General features: G+C 50.4%; 1 protein-coding gene across 1 annotated transcript in view; it reads left to right on the top strand.

Moving 5' to 3' along the window:
* Positions 1-15644, top strand: part of LOC142257999 (NACHT, LRR and PYD domains-containing protein 12-like) — a 429738-nt gene extending 414094 nt beyond the window's left edge. Inside the window, exon 13 of the mRNA XM_075330377.1 lies at positions 13652-15644. Coding sequence (XP_075186492.1) covers positions 13652-13763 — 112 coding nt within the window. The 3' untranslated portion in view covers positions 13764-15644. The remainder of the gene's footprint in view (positions 1-13651) is intronic.
* The last annotated feature ends 580 nt before the right edge of the window (positions 15645-16224 follow it).

Genomic DNA, 16224 nt, shown 5'->3' with positions numbered 1-16224 from the left:
GCCGGGAGCGAGCCCGGCGACGATCTGAGGCCAGCGGCGGCCTGGACGGAGGCGGGCCCAGCCTGGGGCCTACTTCCGGTCCCAGGCCTCGGGCTCAAATTACCAGGCCAGCGGCAGCCCGGGTCCGGGGGGCGTGCCCAGCGGTGATCGGAGGTTTGAGAGGGGGCGTGCCCAGCCCGGGGGGCCTGCTCCTGGTGACGGGCACCCTGCGGAGTGACACGGCCCTGCGGCAGCTTCCAAATGGGAGCGGGCCCTGCAATTGAATGAGGCCAGTAGTACCCCCCGTGGGTGGCGGGGGGGGCTGGGCGCAGGCAGCCAGCGGGGGGACCGGTGTGTGCAGGCGGCACCCGGATACCCGTGAGGCTGCGGGGAGCAGGGGGGACGGCAGGAGCCCTGCGGTTCCCGCCAGGTCCCTCAGGTCATCAGTACTGCGCCCGGCAGCAGCGGTCTCCCCCTCCCGGGGAGGACCCAGCGGGATGCCACGGTTGGGCGGTTGGGGCCCCTGGAGGGCTGGAGGCGACGGTGGGGAGCCCCCTGAGCTCAGGGAGAGGCTCCTCCAAGAAGAGGATTCGGTAAGCGGCGGCCCGGGGGACAGGACGGTCTCGCGGGCTGTCGCCGCACAGGAAGAGACGGATGCCCACCGCCAGTGCCCACGCGGCGGCCCAGGAGGGCGGCCGTGGTGGAGGGGATGCATCGGCTGCGTCCCCTGGAGCTGGAATGGTGGAGGACGACTACAGCGAGGAAGAAGAGGGAGCCCTCGGGTCGGGGGGACGAATCTGACGAGCAGATGGCGGAGGACGTCGCGGTTCCAATTTCCATTTCTGCGCCACAGTCGGGTGAGCTAGCCGTGGATTCGGCATTGCTTGCGGCGCGGGGTGCTAGTTTTGGGGAGGTGGCTGCGGGCACGGCAGCGCCAAGGGGGGTCAGCATTGCTTAGTCAGTTGCTGGGCTTGTTGCAGGGTTTAACGCGCGCGCCGGCGGCAGCAGCGGCCTGGACGGGTCGACGGTGGAGGGAGCAGCGTCGGTCAGCAGCGAGGCGGCGCCGGTAGGGACGGGTGCGGTTGGTGGAGTAGTGGAGCCCGCGGGTTAAACAGCGGTAGAACAGGAAAATGGGGATGAGGTGGTGCGTTTGGCGGATAGGGCTAAGTTTACGTGTGCTTTGAGGGACCGTTAGGGGCTCACCTCCAGAGGGAGGTGAGGGACAAGATTGGGAAGGGGGAGTATGTGAAGATAATTTCCCTGCTACCCCTGTAAAAAAAAAAAAAATTTAATCTGGACAAGGTGAAGCCGAACGACTCCCAAGAAGGAAGGGGAAGAGGAAGAAAAACGCCGTTATATGCTCATTCCTCGCCCCCCTTTTTTCCAATTGGGCGTTTGCAATTTGGCAAGTGTCATAGGGGAAAAGGAGCCGGAGCACTGCTCGGCTCTGTTTGACTGTCGGGATGCAATGGGGGAGGCGTATCGCACGGACAGGGGCTTGCCTTGGCTGCGGTATGATGTGCAGTTTAGGCGGCGGAAGGCGTTGCGGCCCGGCATGCGGTGGGACCGTGAGGACATTTCCTTAGGGATGCGTTGAATGGCGGCCCCGAAACCCCCCCCCCCCCTTTCATGGCGGCGCCGGGGGGAACGGGAGCCAGGCCCTCGGGTACCCAGAAAAAGGGATTGTGCTGGCAAGTTGGCGACGGCCGGTGCAAATTTGGGGCAGCATGCAGGTTCGAGCATGAGTGCTCCGGCTGAGGGGGGACGGGTTTTGGTAAAAGGGAGGACGCCGGTGAAAATAGGGGCGATGGCGCCATCTTTTAAATAGGTATCCGGGCGGGGCAGCGGCGTCAATTTTGCGGTTTGGTTTTTTTATACGGTTTTCAGATTCCGTCGGCGGTCGAGGCATGGCCTCCGGTTTGTCGTACTTTACGGTCGGCAAGGGACCACCCTATGGTTGTGGGTGGGAAGTTGGGGACAGAGGTTGAGTTGGGCAGGATGGGGGGGTCCATTTGAGAGCCCGCCGTGCAGTAATCTGGTGGTGTCCCGGTTGGGGGTGGTGCCAAAGACGGAGCCGGATAAATTTCGGCTCATCCAGCATCTTTCATTTCCGGGGGGGTCGTCAGTGAATGATGGCATCGCGCTAGAATTGTCGGCAGTGTACTACGTCTCGTTTGACAAAGCGCTGGACTTGGTGCGGGCGGCGGGATGCGGTGCATTGATGGCAAAGGTGGATGTAGAATCGGCGTTTTCGTTTGCTGCCATGCATCCGGAGAGCCAGCACCTTCTGGGTTGCTGGTGGGGTGATGAGTTTATGTTGATCATTGTTTGCCTATGGGCTGTTTCAATTTCTGGTTTGTATTTTGAGGCGTTTAGTTCCTTTGCTGAGTGGGTGGTGCGGGACGTGTCTGGGTTGTCCTCCATTATCCTCTATCTAGATGGCTTTCTTGGTGTCGGTCCGGCGGGATCCATGGTTTGCGCTGGCTCGTTGTTCGCCTTACAGAGAGGGGCGGATAGCTTTGGGTTCCCTTTAGCACAGGATAAGTCGGAGGGGCCGGCGACGGTTATGCGGTAATTTTTTGTTTTCTTTGGGGACTGAGATTGACTCTTTGGCTATGGAATGCAGGCTGCCGGAGGGGAAGATGGTGGCCTTGTGGTGAGTGGTAGCAGCAATGCTGGCAGCACGGAAAGGGCGGCTGAAGGTGGTGCAGTCTTTGCTCGGGAAGTTTGAACTTTGCGTGCAGGATTATGCCAATGGGGCGGGGGTTCGCCAAGATTTTGGCGGCAGATAGGGTAGGCGTACGGTCCCCGGCGCATTTTGTGCGGGTCACGCGGGAGATCAAGGAGGATTTTCTGGTTTGGGATGTTTTTCTTGCAATGTTTTAACGGCCGAGCCTTGTGGTTGAAGAAGGTGGTGCCCAATGGTGTGCTAGAACTGTACAGGGACGCGGCCGGGTCGGCAGGTTTCGTCACCACTTTTTCAGGGACATTGGTACGTTGGGAGGTGGCCTGAGGAATGGCGGCAGGTTGGTCTGGTTAGGAATCTGGCCTTGCTGTGGTTATTTTCGATCGTGGTGACGGTGGAATTGTGGGGGGTCGCAATTTTCGGGATGTAAGTGTGCGATCACTGCGATAATCAGGCGGTGGTGCATGCGATAAACAGCTTGTCAGCAGAGTCCGGACCGGTAGTGGCTTATCTGCGGCATTTGGTGCTCAAGTGTTTACTGTGGAACGTTCATGTGGTTGCGAAACACGTGGTGGGGGTTGATAACGGGGTGGCGGACGCTTTATCTCATTTTCAGCCCACAGGTTGTGGGAGTTCATGCCGGGGGGCAGACGAGATCGGAGCAGTGTCCAGAGGACTTGTGGAGCCTGGTGAGGCATTGATTGCGGGTTTCATTAGGAATTCGGTGAGTGGCAGGAGATGCTGGGAGTTATGTTTGGTGACGGGCGAGCAAATTACTTGTTGGCGCTACTGGCACTAGTGAGCAAGGATTTCAGGGCTGGGAAGTCAGCATCAGCAGTGATACTTAGGGTGGCGGCTGTGGCCTTTTTTGGTTGAAGGTCAGGGGTGAGTGGGGCGTGTCGCGGAATTTTGGGTGCGGCAGGCCTTGAAGGGTTTTTTCGAAAAAAGGGCGAAGGAGCGGGACACTAGGTGGCCCATTTCTTTGGTTTTGTTACGGCAATTGGTGGACGGTTTGCGGGAAATTTGTGTCTCAGTTTATGAGAGGGTGCTTTTGAAACGGCTTTTGTGTTAGCCTTTTGGGGCGTTGGTGAGCCCTTCCAGGTTTAGGGGGGGTGGTCTGATGTCCGAGGTTGTGGCATTGGTGGGACGGAGAGTAGAGTGTCAGCTTAGGCGGTCCAAAAACAGACCTGATGGGTCGAGGCAGGTTGGTTGTGATGGATGCGTTGTGCCCGGGGCAGTTGGTGAGGAAGTTTTGCGGCTTGGGGGCGGTCCTCCGGGCCTGCTGTTATGGCACGTGGATGGGTCTTGGTTTGTCTCGTTACCAGTTTGTGGCCGTACTGAGGAGTTGTTTGCGCTGTGCGGGGGAATGCTCGGGAGATTATGGGCCTCATTCCTTCAGGATCGGGGCGGCTGCGGAGGCTTCGCGTTGTGGCCTGGGTGATGACATGGTGGGACGAATCGGTTGGTGGGAGTCTTATCGTTTTTCGGGGTTATGTGCGCCCACAGTTGTTGTCCCAGTGAGGGCTTTATGGAGTAGTTGGTTGTGACTTTGTCGGGGTTTCATGCTAAAAAATTGGTGTTGGTGGGGTTTGTTTTGGTAAAGTTTTTGTGGTTGTAGGAATCTGCCTGATATGGATTCTGGGGCTCTCCTTCGTGTTCTGGGGGGCCCGTCGGGCCGATGCTCGCCTGCATGGTCGGCAGTTGGGTGGACAGATCGCTTGCGTTGGTCAAGTGGTTCGGTGTGCGGGGCATGGAATGGAGCAGGGTCGTGACGGAGTTTGAATACTATTGCAGGGTGGATAGACCTCCGAACGTGTTGGTTTTTGCACGTGGGGGGGGAAATGACTTGGGAGTGCGGGCATCACGTGATTTGATCTGGGACATCAAGATGGATCTATTGCGTTTATGGACCAGGTATCTGGGTTTGATAGTGGTATGGTCGGATTGTGGCCACATTGGTGTGGAGGGGGGCACGGTCAGTTGAGAAGCTGAATCGCGCCCGGGCTCATGTGAACAGGGTGGTTGCGCGTTTGGTGCGGAGAAACGGCGGTATTGTAGTGTGACGTGCGGATCTGGAGTCGCCAAAGTGGCAGTTTCGAAGGGGTGATGGGGTTCACCTTACTGTGATTGGTTCTGATCTATGGGCCTTGGGTTTGCGTGATGGTGGAGCAAGCCTTGGGTGTGTGGCGGGTCCAGGCCACGTAAGGTGTCACGTGTCCTGTCCTGTGGCGGGGGTAGGTCTGGTCCAGAGGCGGTTGTAAGGGATTGGTGGTTGGACTGAGAGGCACTGTCTTGGTATGGTGTCTCCGGGTTCCGGTAAATTGCAGGCACGGGGTTCTGCAAGGTTTGGGGGGTATTAATCCACGGGGTGATTAATACCTCATCTCTGGGTCGGAGTGTTGCGGCCAGGGATATTGGTGGAGGAAGTGGTTTCTGGACCGGGCCTACATGGGGTTACATGTACAGTTATTATTTATGTGTTTCCTATTATTTGTTTGGGGTCGCCCGTTGGACGGCGCCCCCTTGTGTTAGTATGTTAATAATAGGTAATAAAGGCTGCTGTGGCCAATTTGTTTAACCAAGTCGCATGCAGTCGGTGTGTTATTTATTAGGTTAAGTGGGTATACTAACCATCACGACCGGAGAATCCTTCCTCAGTGGTCAAGAAAGCCATGGACCCCATAGGGGGGAGGGGCGACATGACCAGAGGGAAGGGAGGGAGTGAGGGGTTAATAAAGTGAATTAAAGGGGATTGGTGGAATAGGGTCACTGTAGGGTGGGGAGGGGGCTAGTATATAAACTATAGGGGAGGGGTCTTACCTTCCTTGTGACTCCGGACAGTAAAGGATTCCCACCCACCCGCCCTTGTGTTTTGCGAGTTCGTTTTGGCTATGTTTGTTTTAAAAAAAAAAAAAAAAAAAAAAAAGAAGGAAACAAAATGAGAAAATGGAATGATGCGGTTCTAAAAAAAAAAAAAAAAAAAAAAAAAAAGAGGGGAATACAGGTTAAGAGTCGTATGTTCTGTCGCAGCAGCGGGGGTAGGTCTGGTCCAGAGGCGGTTGTAAGGGATTGGTGGTTGGACTGAGAGGCACTGTCTTGGTATGGTGTCTCCGGGTTCCGGTAAATTGCAGGCACGGGGTTCTGCAAGGTTTGGGGGGTATTAATCCACGGGGTGATTAATACCTCATCTCTGGGTCGGAGTGTTGCGGCCAGGGATATTGGTGGAGGAAGTGGTTTCTGGACCGGGCCTACATGGGGTTACATGTACAGTTATTATTTATGTGTTACCTATTATTTGTTTGGGGTCGCCCGTTGGACGGCGCCCCCTTGTGTTAGTATGTTAATAATAGGTAATAAAGGCTGCTGTGGCCAATTTGTTTAACCAAGTCGCATGCAGTCGGTGTGTTATTTATTAGGTTAAGTGGGTATACTAACCATCACGACCGGAGAATCCTTCCTCAGTGGTCATGTGCACACGGAGTTTATAGTCTGCACCTTTACGCTGTTTGCATTTTGTCACTGGTGTAAAGCTGCCTCTGCATTAGACAATTTATCGGCAGATGTTTAATAATATGATTACTCCGGTGGCCACATATCAGATCTGCACTACTGGGCATACTCCAGCTCTCTGTCGGGCCACGCATCACCCCTCATTGGCTATGAGGGGTGGTGGAGTGTCGCCTCGGGGGGGGTGGAGCTAGTGCAGGTGCTTGCTGTGGCCATGTTTTGTAGTAGTAGTTGTGTTTCTGCTGGTTTGTACTCTGCTCTGGTCTTTTGGTTTTGGCTCTGCCCCTAACTTCCTCTACATCTGTGTTTGGTTACTCCTTTCCTTGCTGGTGTTGGTGCATTTCATCTGACTGTAGCCAGTGTGCCCAGCCACCATCCATTCAGCTATTGTCAACTGGGTAGGGCTCTGCCAAAGTCACCCCCTCCAGGACTGGAGGACAGGTGAAAAGTAACCCAGCCCTTATGGGTGCACAGTTGCATGACAGCTAACGCAAAGTGTGCCTGGCATACTGCATTTGCTGGCCTGCAGACCAATCATCACATCACTACCCTTGCATTAAAGTCTGATAGATACCTTTGCATTATTAACCCCTGTGATTGATGCCAGCTGACATCAACCCCAACTACTATTACCCCGATTGCCACCGCACCAGGGCATCAGAAAGAGCCGGGCAAAGCGCCAGAATTGGTGCATCTAATGGATGCGCCACTTCTGGGGTGGCTGCTGGCTGCTATTTGTAGTCTGAGGTGGGGACAATTACCGTGGGCCTCCCTAGTCTGAGAATGCCAGTCCCCAGCTATTTGCTTTCCCTTGGCTAGTTAGCATAAATAGAGCGGAACCCCATGTTGTTTTATTAAATTTAATTATTTAATTAATAGCTGTAAAATCTATCTTTCTATTCATCTATCTCTCCATTCGTCTGTCATCTATCTATCTAATAGCAAAAAACAGGCATAATTTCAAAAGATAAGAAAAAGTTGACTTTAACCCCTTTTCTTGAAGGTAAAGGGGTTAAAGTCCTCTTTTTCCTGTTTGCACCTTCATGACCCTGCCATTTTTTCTCAATTCTGACCAGTGTCATTTTATGAGTAATGCTGTAAAATTTTAAATTATTTTCTGACACCGTGTTAGCTAGAAAAATCGATGTAAATAGTATTATGCCGAAAAATGATAAAATAATGCTAGGAGGAATACTTTTATTGGTTAACCCGAAAAAAATATATTTGCAAGCACAAAGGGTCCTTCATCAGGCATTTTTACAAATGGATTACTGAGACAAATGCAAAACATATGAGATGTTACAACAGCAAATTGTGCATGAGAAAGATGGGATGATGCCTCCTAAAGATAAGCCAGGAAATCAATGGAGATCTGGTGGAAGTGATGTCTTAGTGATCAGGAGTCAGTCTGATGGAGCTGTGAAGTGTGTCCATGTAGTGCAGGAGTGAGGAACCTTTTTACTTCCGGGGCCATTTTTAAATTTCTACCAACCTTCAGGGGCTGCACAAAATTATCAATGTGAAAATTAACCGACTATGTTTGATCAAGCAATTAACTCACCCATACTGTGGTGGCCGGTGCTGCTTCTCTTTGGTATGGCGATAAGTTTTCGATGATTTTGATCACATAATATTGCTTTTCACAACTACTTTTCCAGGTTTGTCTCTGTCTTCGGAGTGCTGTCATCTCTTTGTGATAATAAGATTGCTATACATATATATCTCATAACAAATGCTGGGACTGCTGTATGTACATCACATAGGAGACGTGGGGACTGCTGTATATACATCACAGGAGACATTGGGGGCTCATAAATCACACGAGGGGGCTGGGGACATGTATATGATCCAGCCCCCCTGTGATGTATATGATCCAGCCCCTTGTGTGATGTATAAGCACCAGCCCCTCCTGTGATGTATATGCCCCCATCCCCTTCTGTGATATATATGCCCCCAGCCCCTCCTGTGATGTGTATGCCTCAGCTTCTCCACTGTGATGTATATGATGCCTCAGCCCCTCCTGTGATCTATATGCCCCAGTCTCTCCTTTTGATCTGTATGACCGCAGTGTTTCCAATGTGATGTATTTGCCCTATCCCCTCCTGTGATGTATATGCCCCAGCATCTCCTGTGATGTATATGCCCCAGTGTCTCCTATGATGTATATGCCCCAGCCCCTCCAGTGATGTGTATGCCCTCAGCCCCTCCTGTTATGTATATGCCCTCAGCTTCTTCTGTGATGTATATGCCTCCAGCCCCTCCTGTGATGTATATGCCCACAGTCCCTCCTGTGATGTATATGCCCTAGCACCCAAGTGATGTGTATACCCCCAGTCCCTCCTGTGATTTAAATGCTTCCAGCCCATCCTGTGATGTATATGCCCCTGTGTTATTATTATTATTTATTATTAAAGCGCCATCAATTCCATGGTGCTTTACATGTGAAAGGGGTCTACATTATAGGGACAAGTACAAAAATCATAAAGAATACAAGACACAGACAGGTACAGGGGGATAGAGGTCCCTGCCTGCGAGGGCTTACAGTCTACAAGTCTACAGTGTCTCTTATGATGTATATGGCCCATCACCTCCAGTAATGTGTATGCCCCTAGCCCCTCCTGTGATGTATATGCCCCAGCCCCTCCTGTGATATATATGCCACAGCGTCTCATGTGATGTATATGCCCCAGCCCCTCCAGTGATGTGTATGCCCCCAGTCTCTCCTGTAATGTACTGTATATGCTCCAGGCCCTGTTGTGATCTATATATGCCTCAGCGTCTCAATTGATGTATATGCCCCAGCCTCTCATGTGATGTATATCTAACAAGAGGGGTTGTGGCATACACATTAAAGGAGACGCTGGGGGCATACACATCAAAGGACATGCTGGTGGCATACACATCACTGGAGACGCTGGGGCCTACCCATCACAGGAGACGCTGGGGGCATACACCTCACAGGAGATGCTGAAGCATATACGTCACAGGAGGGGCTGAGGGCATATATATTGCTGGAGGGGCTGAGGACATATACATCACTCAAGTGGCTGAGGCATATACATTACAAGAGTCGCTGGGATACAGACATCACTGGGATGCATATACTATATATGGCTGAGGGGCACAGACAGAACTTGGGGGACACAGACAGTGCTGTTGGGGCATAAACATCACTGGGAAGCAGGCATCACTAGGGTGGCACGGACAGAACGAGGGAGCACAGACATCACTGGTGGGCATGGACAGCTCTGGAGGAGCACAGACATCACTAGAGGGACATACATCACTGGGATTATGGATAGCACTGGGGGGCATGGACAGCACGAGGGGGGCTCGGATATCATGAGGGGAGCACGGACGGCACGAGGTGGCTCGGATATCATGAGGGGCCCACAGCATTGGTGGTGGCACCTAGCACTGGGAGGCACACAGTGCTATGGGTGGCACACACAGCATTGGGGGAGGGGGGCATAAAGCACTGTGGGGTGCACACAGCACAAGGGCACACAGTGCTGTAAGTTGTGAAGCTGCTGCTGCTCATCTTCTGTGGGACGGGAGCACAGAGAGCTAATCACGCCCACAAAGTAAGTAAGTCCTGAGCACATTGCCACTGGCCAGTATGAGGAAGCAATAGTATCCTCATACAACATTCAGGAGTGAACGCTTCGGACGGAGTCACACATTGCATCACCCTGCAGGGCCACACACTCTCCAGACAGGAGTGTCTCAGCTGCATAGAAATACATGCAGCCAACCCGCTCCCTGAAGTCCACCCGGGTAATCCGTACAGGCTCCCAGATCGCTGGGTTTGCACTCCAACTCACATTACTCCCTCTGTCGGACTCCATTGCTTCTTGTTTCCGCTGTGCTCGGCGAGCAGCCTCCTCCTTATATTCCTGAGATACACCTGGGCTGAGAGCTGCCATCTCGTCTTCGAACTACACCATCACTGGCTTTTTGGGGCAGGGATCTCAGTCTCCAGCGTTTGTCCACTAGACATCTAGGAGGAGGTGGTCTGGCTCGCCAGTAGGTCAATTTGGGCTTCTTTAGTCAGTCCCTGGTAGTTCAGGCCCAGATCTCTGTCTCTCTCCTGTAGACTGGATGCAATCCAGTATCTGTACTCACTCTGTGGGTTGATCTCCACTGCACTGTGCTCTGTTGATCCCTCCGCAGCCACCAGTTGTGACGGGGTCCTTCTCCGATATCACACAATCAACAGAGCGAGAGATGAGTGAAGAATCCAGTGGTCCTTTATTCCAAGCAAATCAAAAGATTCATAATATAGTCCAACGCACAGAAGATAAAGTAGTCCAGTAATGGCATAAATGTGCCGGGGATGGGTCACACTCCTCCAGCAGTCCTTCTCCAGGGAAATCAGGGTTTCGCACAGTCTCTCTGGGGTGTCAGCTTCACTCTCAGAGGTTCAATCTTGCTTCTTTTCTCTTGTAAGTCTCACCCAGAATGACTAATCCCCAGGTAAACAGAGAGTTTAGGTGGATCCCAGGCCCTCCTCCCCCAGACCTAGGGACAGGAACACTACAGGGGGTGATTACCTACAGACAATAAAATGTACACAAAAGGATTACAAATAATAGACAAGAGCACTAAGCCTAAAATACGAACCTGATGAGGGCTGTGAATGAGGTGTGAGTGCTGTGTACGGCATGTATGAGTGATGTATACAGCATATGCAATGCATTTGTACTGTATATGGCCAGTGTGTGTCATGTGCGGTATACAATATGACCAGTGTGTCAAGACTGTGTGCAGTATACGCCCATTGTATGAGTACAATGTGCGGTATACAGCTAGTGTGTCGGGGCTGTGTGATGTATACTGCTAATGTGTCAGAGTTGTGTGTGGTATAAAGCCAGTGAGTCATGGCTGTGTGCGGTATACGGTCAGTGTGTCATGGCTGTGTGCGGTATATGGCTAGTGTGTCAGAGCTGTGTGTGGTATATGGTCAGTGTGTCATGGCTGTGTGCGGTATACGGCCAGTGTGTCAGAGCTGTGTGCGGTATATGGTCAGTGTATCATGGCTGTGTTCGGTATATGGTCAATGTATCATGGCTGTGTGCGGTATACGGCCGGTGTGTCAGAGTTGTGTGCGGTATATGGCCAGTGTGTCTTATCAGCCAGGATCAGGCACCTGGCACCCTCGCCAATTGGCTGTTTTAAAGGGAACCTGTCAGGTGCAAGATGCACCCAGAACAATGAGCAGTTCTGGGTGCATATTGCTAATCTCTGCCTTTCAGTCCATGTATACACTAGCATAGATAAAGAGATTTATAGAAAAAGTATTTCTAAAGATGTTTTATCGTATGCTAATGAGCAAAAGGACTAGTCGCAAGGGCGTTGCTTCCCTTGCTAGTCGGCCCCATTAGCATGTTAGTACGCTCTTGTGGGCATACTAACATGATAATGAATGCACAGCATCAGAGGATGATCTTAATCACCTCTCCGTTGCCATCGCTACCCGACACTGGATTTCGGCTAAGTGCGCATGACCCCGGAGTTTCGGTCATGCTCACTACTTCAGTTTGAAGCCGGGATGCGTACACCCGGCTTCATTGTGCTCATGACTGAAATTCCGGGATCATGCACACTGAGCCGAAATCCAGCTTCGGGTGGTGATGGCAGCATCGCATGCGATAAAATATCTTTAGAAATTGTTTTTCTAAAGATCCCTTTATCTATGCTAGTGTATACAGGGACGGTTAGGCAGGGATTAGCAATATACACCCAGAACTGCTCGTGGTCCTGGGTGCATATTGAACCTGACAGGTTCCCTTTAAATGTCGACGACAGCAGCAGATGGCCAGTGTGCTCAATTTCAGATCTGCTCTGTCTTCTGATAGTGGCCGCGGCTGGGCTGTGACAGAATCCTAAAAGTGTGCAGAGTATGCATTGTGAGAATTCAGAAGCCTACAGTTACCCTAGGGTGACTGCAGACTTTCATCATAAAAAAATAAAAGTAAGCAGTGTAGCCCAATCCTAACAGCGTATAATATACTCACTGTCAGGATTCAGCTCCACTTGCTGTTTCCAGTAGTCATCACATGGCCGCTCCACTCATATGCAAGTGTACCGCCCCGCTCTCAGCAGCCGAGCTGCTTGGATCCGGTCCTTCCATGGGTGGCTCGAGGGTCTCTGGACCCGGGGGTCTCGCGGTCACTTCAACTAAAAAGGGGGGTTGAATAATGGATGTAGGACGTATATGTACGGGCTGAGCCGTATAGAGTTCGTGACGCCACCCACGGAGTGTGGTGAGGTTGGACACCACCGCTGCAGTTATGGGGCACCCAGGGGAGATGTTAGGCAGCAAGGTTTTAACCCCTCCATGGGCAGGGATGGTGGCCCCGGGACCTAATGGGGAGCTTTTGGTGCAGGGAAGTGGGCGGCCGCAGGGTGCTGGTCTACTCACTGCTGAGAAGAAAGGACACAAGTCTCTGGTAAACCAAGGTGATGGTGGTCGGTGCCTGCAGCCGGCTGCGTTCTTGTTCCCCACCCAGCTGGTGGTCTCTGTCTTTCTCCTGCACTCTGTGTGTGACTGTGGACTGCCTGTGTTTGAAACTCCAGGAGTCCGCTCTCGTTGGGCTGTTGTCTTCTATCGGGACTTTGGGTGGGACAGGGCCTCTAGTCCTGGCCTCAATCTGTTAATTAACTGATGCCAGTTGTTTCTGGTCCCAGTTTCAGGGTCCAAGTACCCCTTCTTGTGCTCTGGGTTCCGATTCGGTTCCCCGGGTCGGTGTCGGCGGGCCACCACCCTGTCCCGGTCCACCTCGGTTCCACTGAGCTGTCTTCCCGGCCTGCAGACGGAGACCACCGTCTGCCACTTAGCCAAAGGTACCAGGGCTCCTACCCTGGCACCGTTCAATTTGGATTTTCCTCCTCTGCTGGAGCTGCAGACACCTCCAGGCCACACCTCTCTCCAATTTGAACTTCAACAGAATCTCTACTGAACTGTGTTCCCGCCCTGGACTGTCTACACTCCTCGGTGGGCGTCTTCCAACCGCCTGGTTCCGCCCCTTGGTGTGTCTGTCTAGCCCTGAGGGGGGTGACTAAGGTTTTAGGTCGGCTGCTGGTACCTGTGATGGAACGGTGTTGTGCAGGGGCCTATTTGGTGACTACCTGGCCTGGCCAGAGCGTCACACAAGTGTCATATTTAGTCATGTGACAACTCGCTTCTCTTTCTGCTTTCTGTTTTTCAGTGAAGATTGAGAGAGTTAGGAAGAGCAGCTCGACTGCACCTGACTAAATGTGCAAATCATATATGAATGAGCGGCCACATGACGACTATCCAAACCGCGGAGGGGGTGTGCCAAACAGGATTCTTGCCCTGGGTGCCAGAAAGCCTAGATACACCTCTGCATAAACAAATGTTATAAATTTTCAAGAGGAAGGCCGATCAATTCACTGACAGATATTAGAAAGTCCTCACAATATCATGACTAACTGTGGTGTCTGCTTCTCTTCTAGCCTGGAAGATAATGAGGAGGAGGAGAAGTATGAAATAAGGAAACTAAAAGAGCTCAAACCAAATCTGAAGATATCTAATGCAGCGGCCATAAAAGCAGCCGGATATTTTTGAGATCAGTCAATAACGTCTTCATTGTTTTTTTAAAGCTTTTAATAATTTACCATAAGATTTTACTAAAGCAAATTGACCAAAAGATCATATGCATAAATAAATTGACATTTTATATTAATCACAATTAATTATATACACAAAAATTAAACAGAAAAACTTTTAAAAACAACTCACAAAACTGTGAAAAAGGCAATGTAGCCAGTGGTATATCACATCATAGCTATAACAAATGCACACCAGGACACACTATCATCAATGCACCAATTGATGGACCACTCTGCCCAGCACCCTGACGCACGTTTCTCCTGTACCTTCATCAGTGTTAATGGGGAAGTGCCCTCAGCCACATTAAATAGTACCCATGGCTCACCTGTGTACAATGGGCACGTGTGAGGTGCCCATCGCAGCATCTCTCGCCATGCCCAGCGTTGCATGTGTTCACAGCAGATAATCTGATTGGACGTCTGGCGGGGAAAGAAAGGAGGCGACATCACAGCCCACACGCACACCCACAGGAAACGCAGATCTCCTTGTTGGAGAAGGGAAAGCAAAAGTGAAAACAGAAACAAAGATTGAATGATTAAAGTGAGTGCGAATAAACAATAGTATAACCAGTAAATGAAAAAGATTATAATATTATTATACAGAATTAATGTGATGGAAGATTCCACGTTTCTGTGCTGGCATTTAGTGGCTAAAAACTATCATTATAACTTTAGAGGGATAAAGTACAGTATATTCCTTTATAATTGTAACCATTAAAAACAGAAATATATTATAATGAAAGTAAATAAGAAAATATGTGTTTATAAGCAGAGAAAATAAATAAATGAATAAAAAATATTATGTAAAATAAACAGAAGAAGATAGTGAAAAATTAACAATAAACCCACAAATTTAAATACAAAGAAATAGTAAATAAATGAAAAGTGATTAAAATATAATGAAAAAAGTTAAAAAATGTATACCGTATTTTTCATTTTATACGACGCATTGGATTATAAGACACACTCCAAATTTAGAAATAAAAAAGTAAAAAAAATAAAATAAAATGGAGTCAGTCTTATACTCCGGTGTTGTCTTACTGGAGGGGGGTAGTGGTGGTGAAGTGAAGTCACAGGACACGGGGCAGTGCTGGTGGGGTCTGTGCTGGCAGCGGTGGGTCTGTGCTGGCAGCGGAAGCTATGGTGGCTGTGTGGATAAGGCTGTGTGTCCCAGATGCTCTGTCGGCGGTCCAGGCTTCAAATAAATGGCGCCCTTAGCGGCATGTGTGCAGATGGAGATCTCAGGAAAGAGTTCCATCTGCGCACGCACTGACTCCGCGTGCTATCATTTGAAGCCAGAGTATGTGGGATACCCGTCGCACAGCCACCACAGCTTCCACTGCCAGCACAGCCACCGCAGCCCGCACAGCAAGCCGGCCACCTGCACAGAGAGGCACCGCGCCACCCGCACAGACAGTTGGCCGCACAGAGAGCCGCCCGCACAGAAAGCCCTCTGCGCCAATTCTACACCTCCCAGTAAGGTATATTCGGATTTTAAGATGCACCTCTCATTTCCTTCCTAAATGTTTGAGAGGAAAAGTGCGTCTTATAATCTGAAAACTACGGTATATGAAAAATAATAATTAAATGTAAAGAAGGTGTGTTTGTGTGTATGTATTGTTTAAGTAATGAAGGGGTTAAAATTCTTCAGACCTGTCAAATGTATAGGGGGAGAGGACCCACTACTTGGAACAAAGAACTGCTTTGGTCAAACTGGGTGGATGATGGAAGTGACTACATTTACTATGCTATTATATAGTCTGCTATTGATTACTATTTTGTGAACACCTTCATTTATACATGAACTATATGAGGTATATAATAAACGATTCCCCCTTGTTGATTGGATTTGGATCTTTGAAAGACAAATTTGAATTTGTAACTTGTGCCAATTCCCTAGCGCTGATAGAATCATTGATGTCAAGTGTTATGGCAATCAGCCAAGCCACAAGCCATGTGCCCAATAAATGCTTTGTCGATGGAAGGAGGTCACAGAATCAGCTTTGACAGTGCTTTAGTTCCCCAATTGAGCAATGCCCGGGGTTATATTTATTGACAAGCTTTAACCTACAACTCAAACGTTATTGGTTACTTTTCAAACCTCACTGTTATGATCCGGAACCATGGAAGACCACCACAAATCATTGGTAAAAGGTGACAAGAGCATTGGCAACTAATCTGGCCGCCATCCCCTTACCAACCATCAACACTAGAAGTAGCCGAGGGGTGAACTAACATCCTGTGCACCGCAAACCCAGCCGGAGAACTAGCTATCCTAAAGGAAGGAAAGATGAATAACTCTCTGCCTCAGAAAATAGATAAGAATAGCAAGCCCCCCACATTCAAAGACTGCGGTGATATAGGAAAACACAATACACAGATAGATGATAGGATTAGCAAAATGTGAGGCCCCCACT

Source organism: Anomaloglossus baeobatrachus, chromosome 12, assembly GCF_048569485.1.
Source record: "Anomaloglossus baeobatrachus isolate aAnoBae1 chromosome 12, aAnoBae1.hap1, whole genome shotgun sequence".
Lineage (NCBI taxonomy): Eukaryota > Metazoa > Chordata > Amphibia > Anura > Aromobatidae > Anomaloglossus > Anomaloglossus baeobatrachus.
The sequence above is the reverse complement of the archived record's forward strand: the minus strand, read 5'-3'. Positions and strand labels throughout refer to the sequence as shown.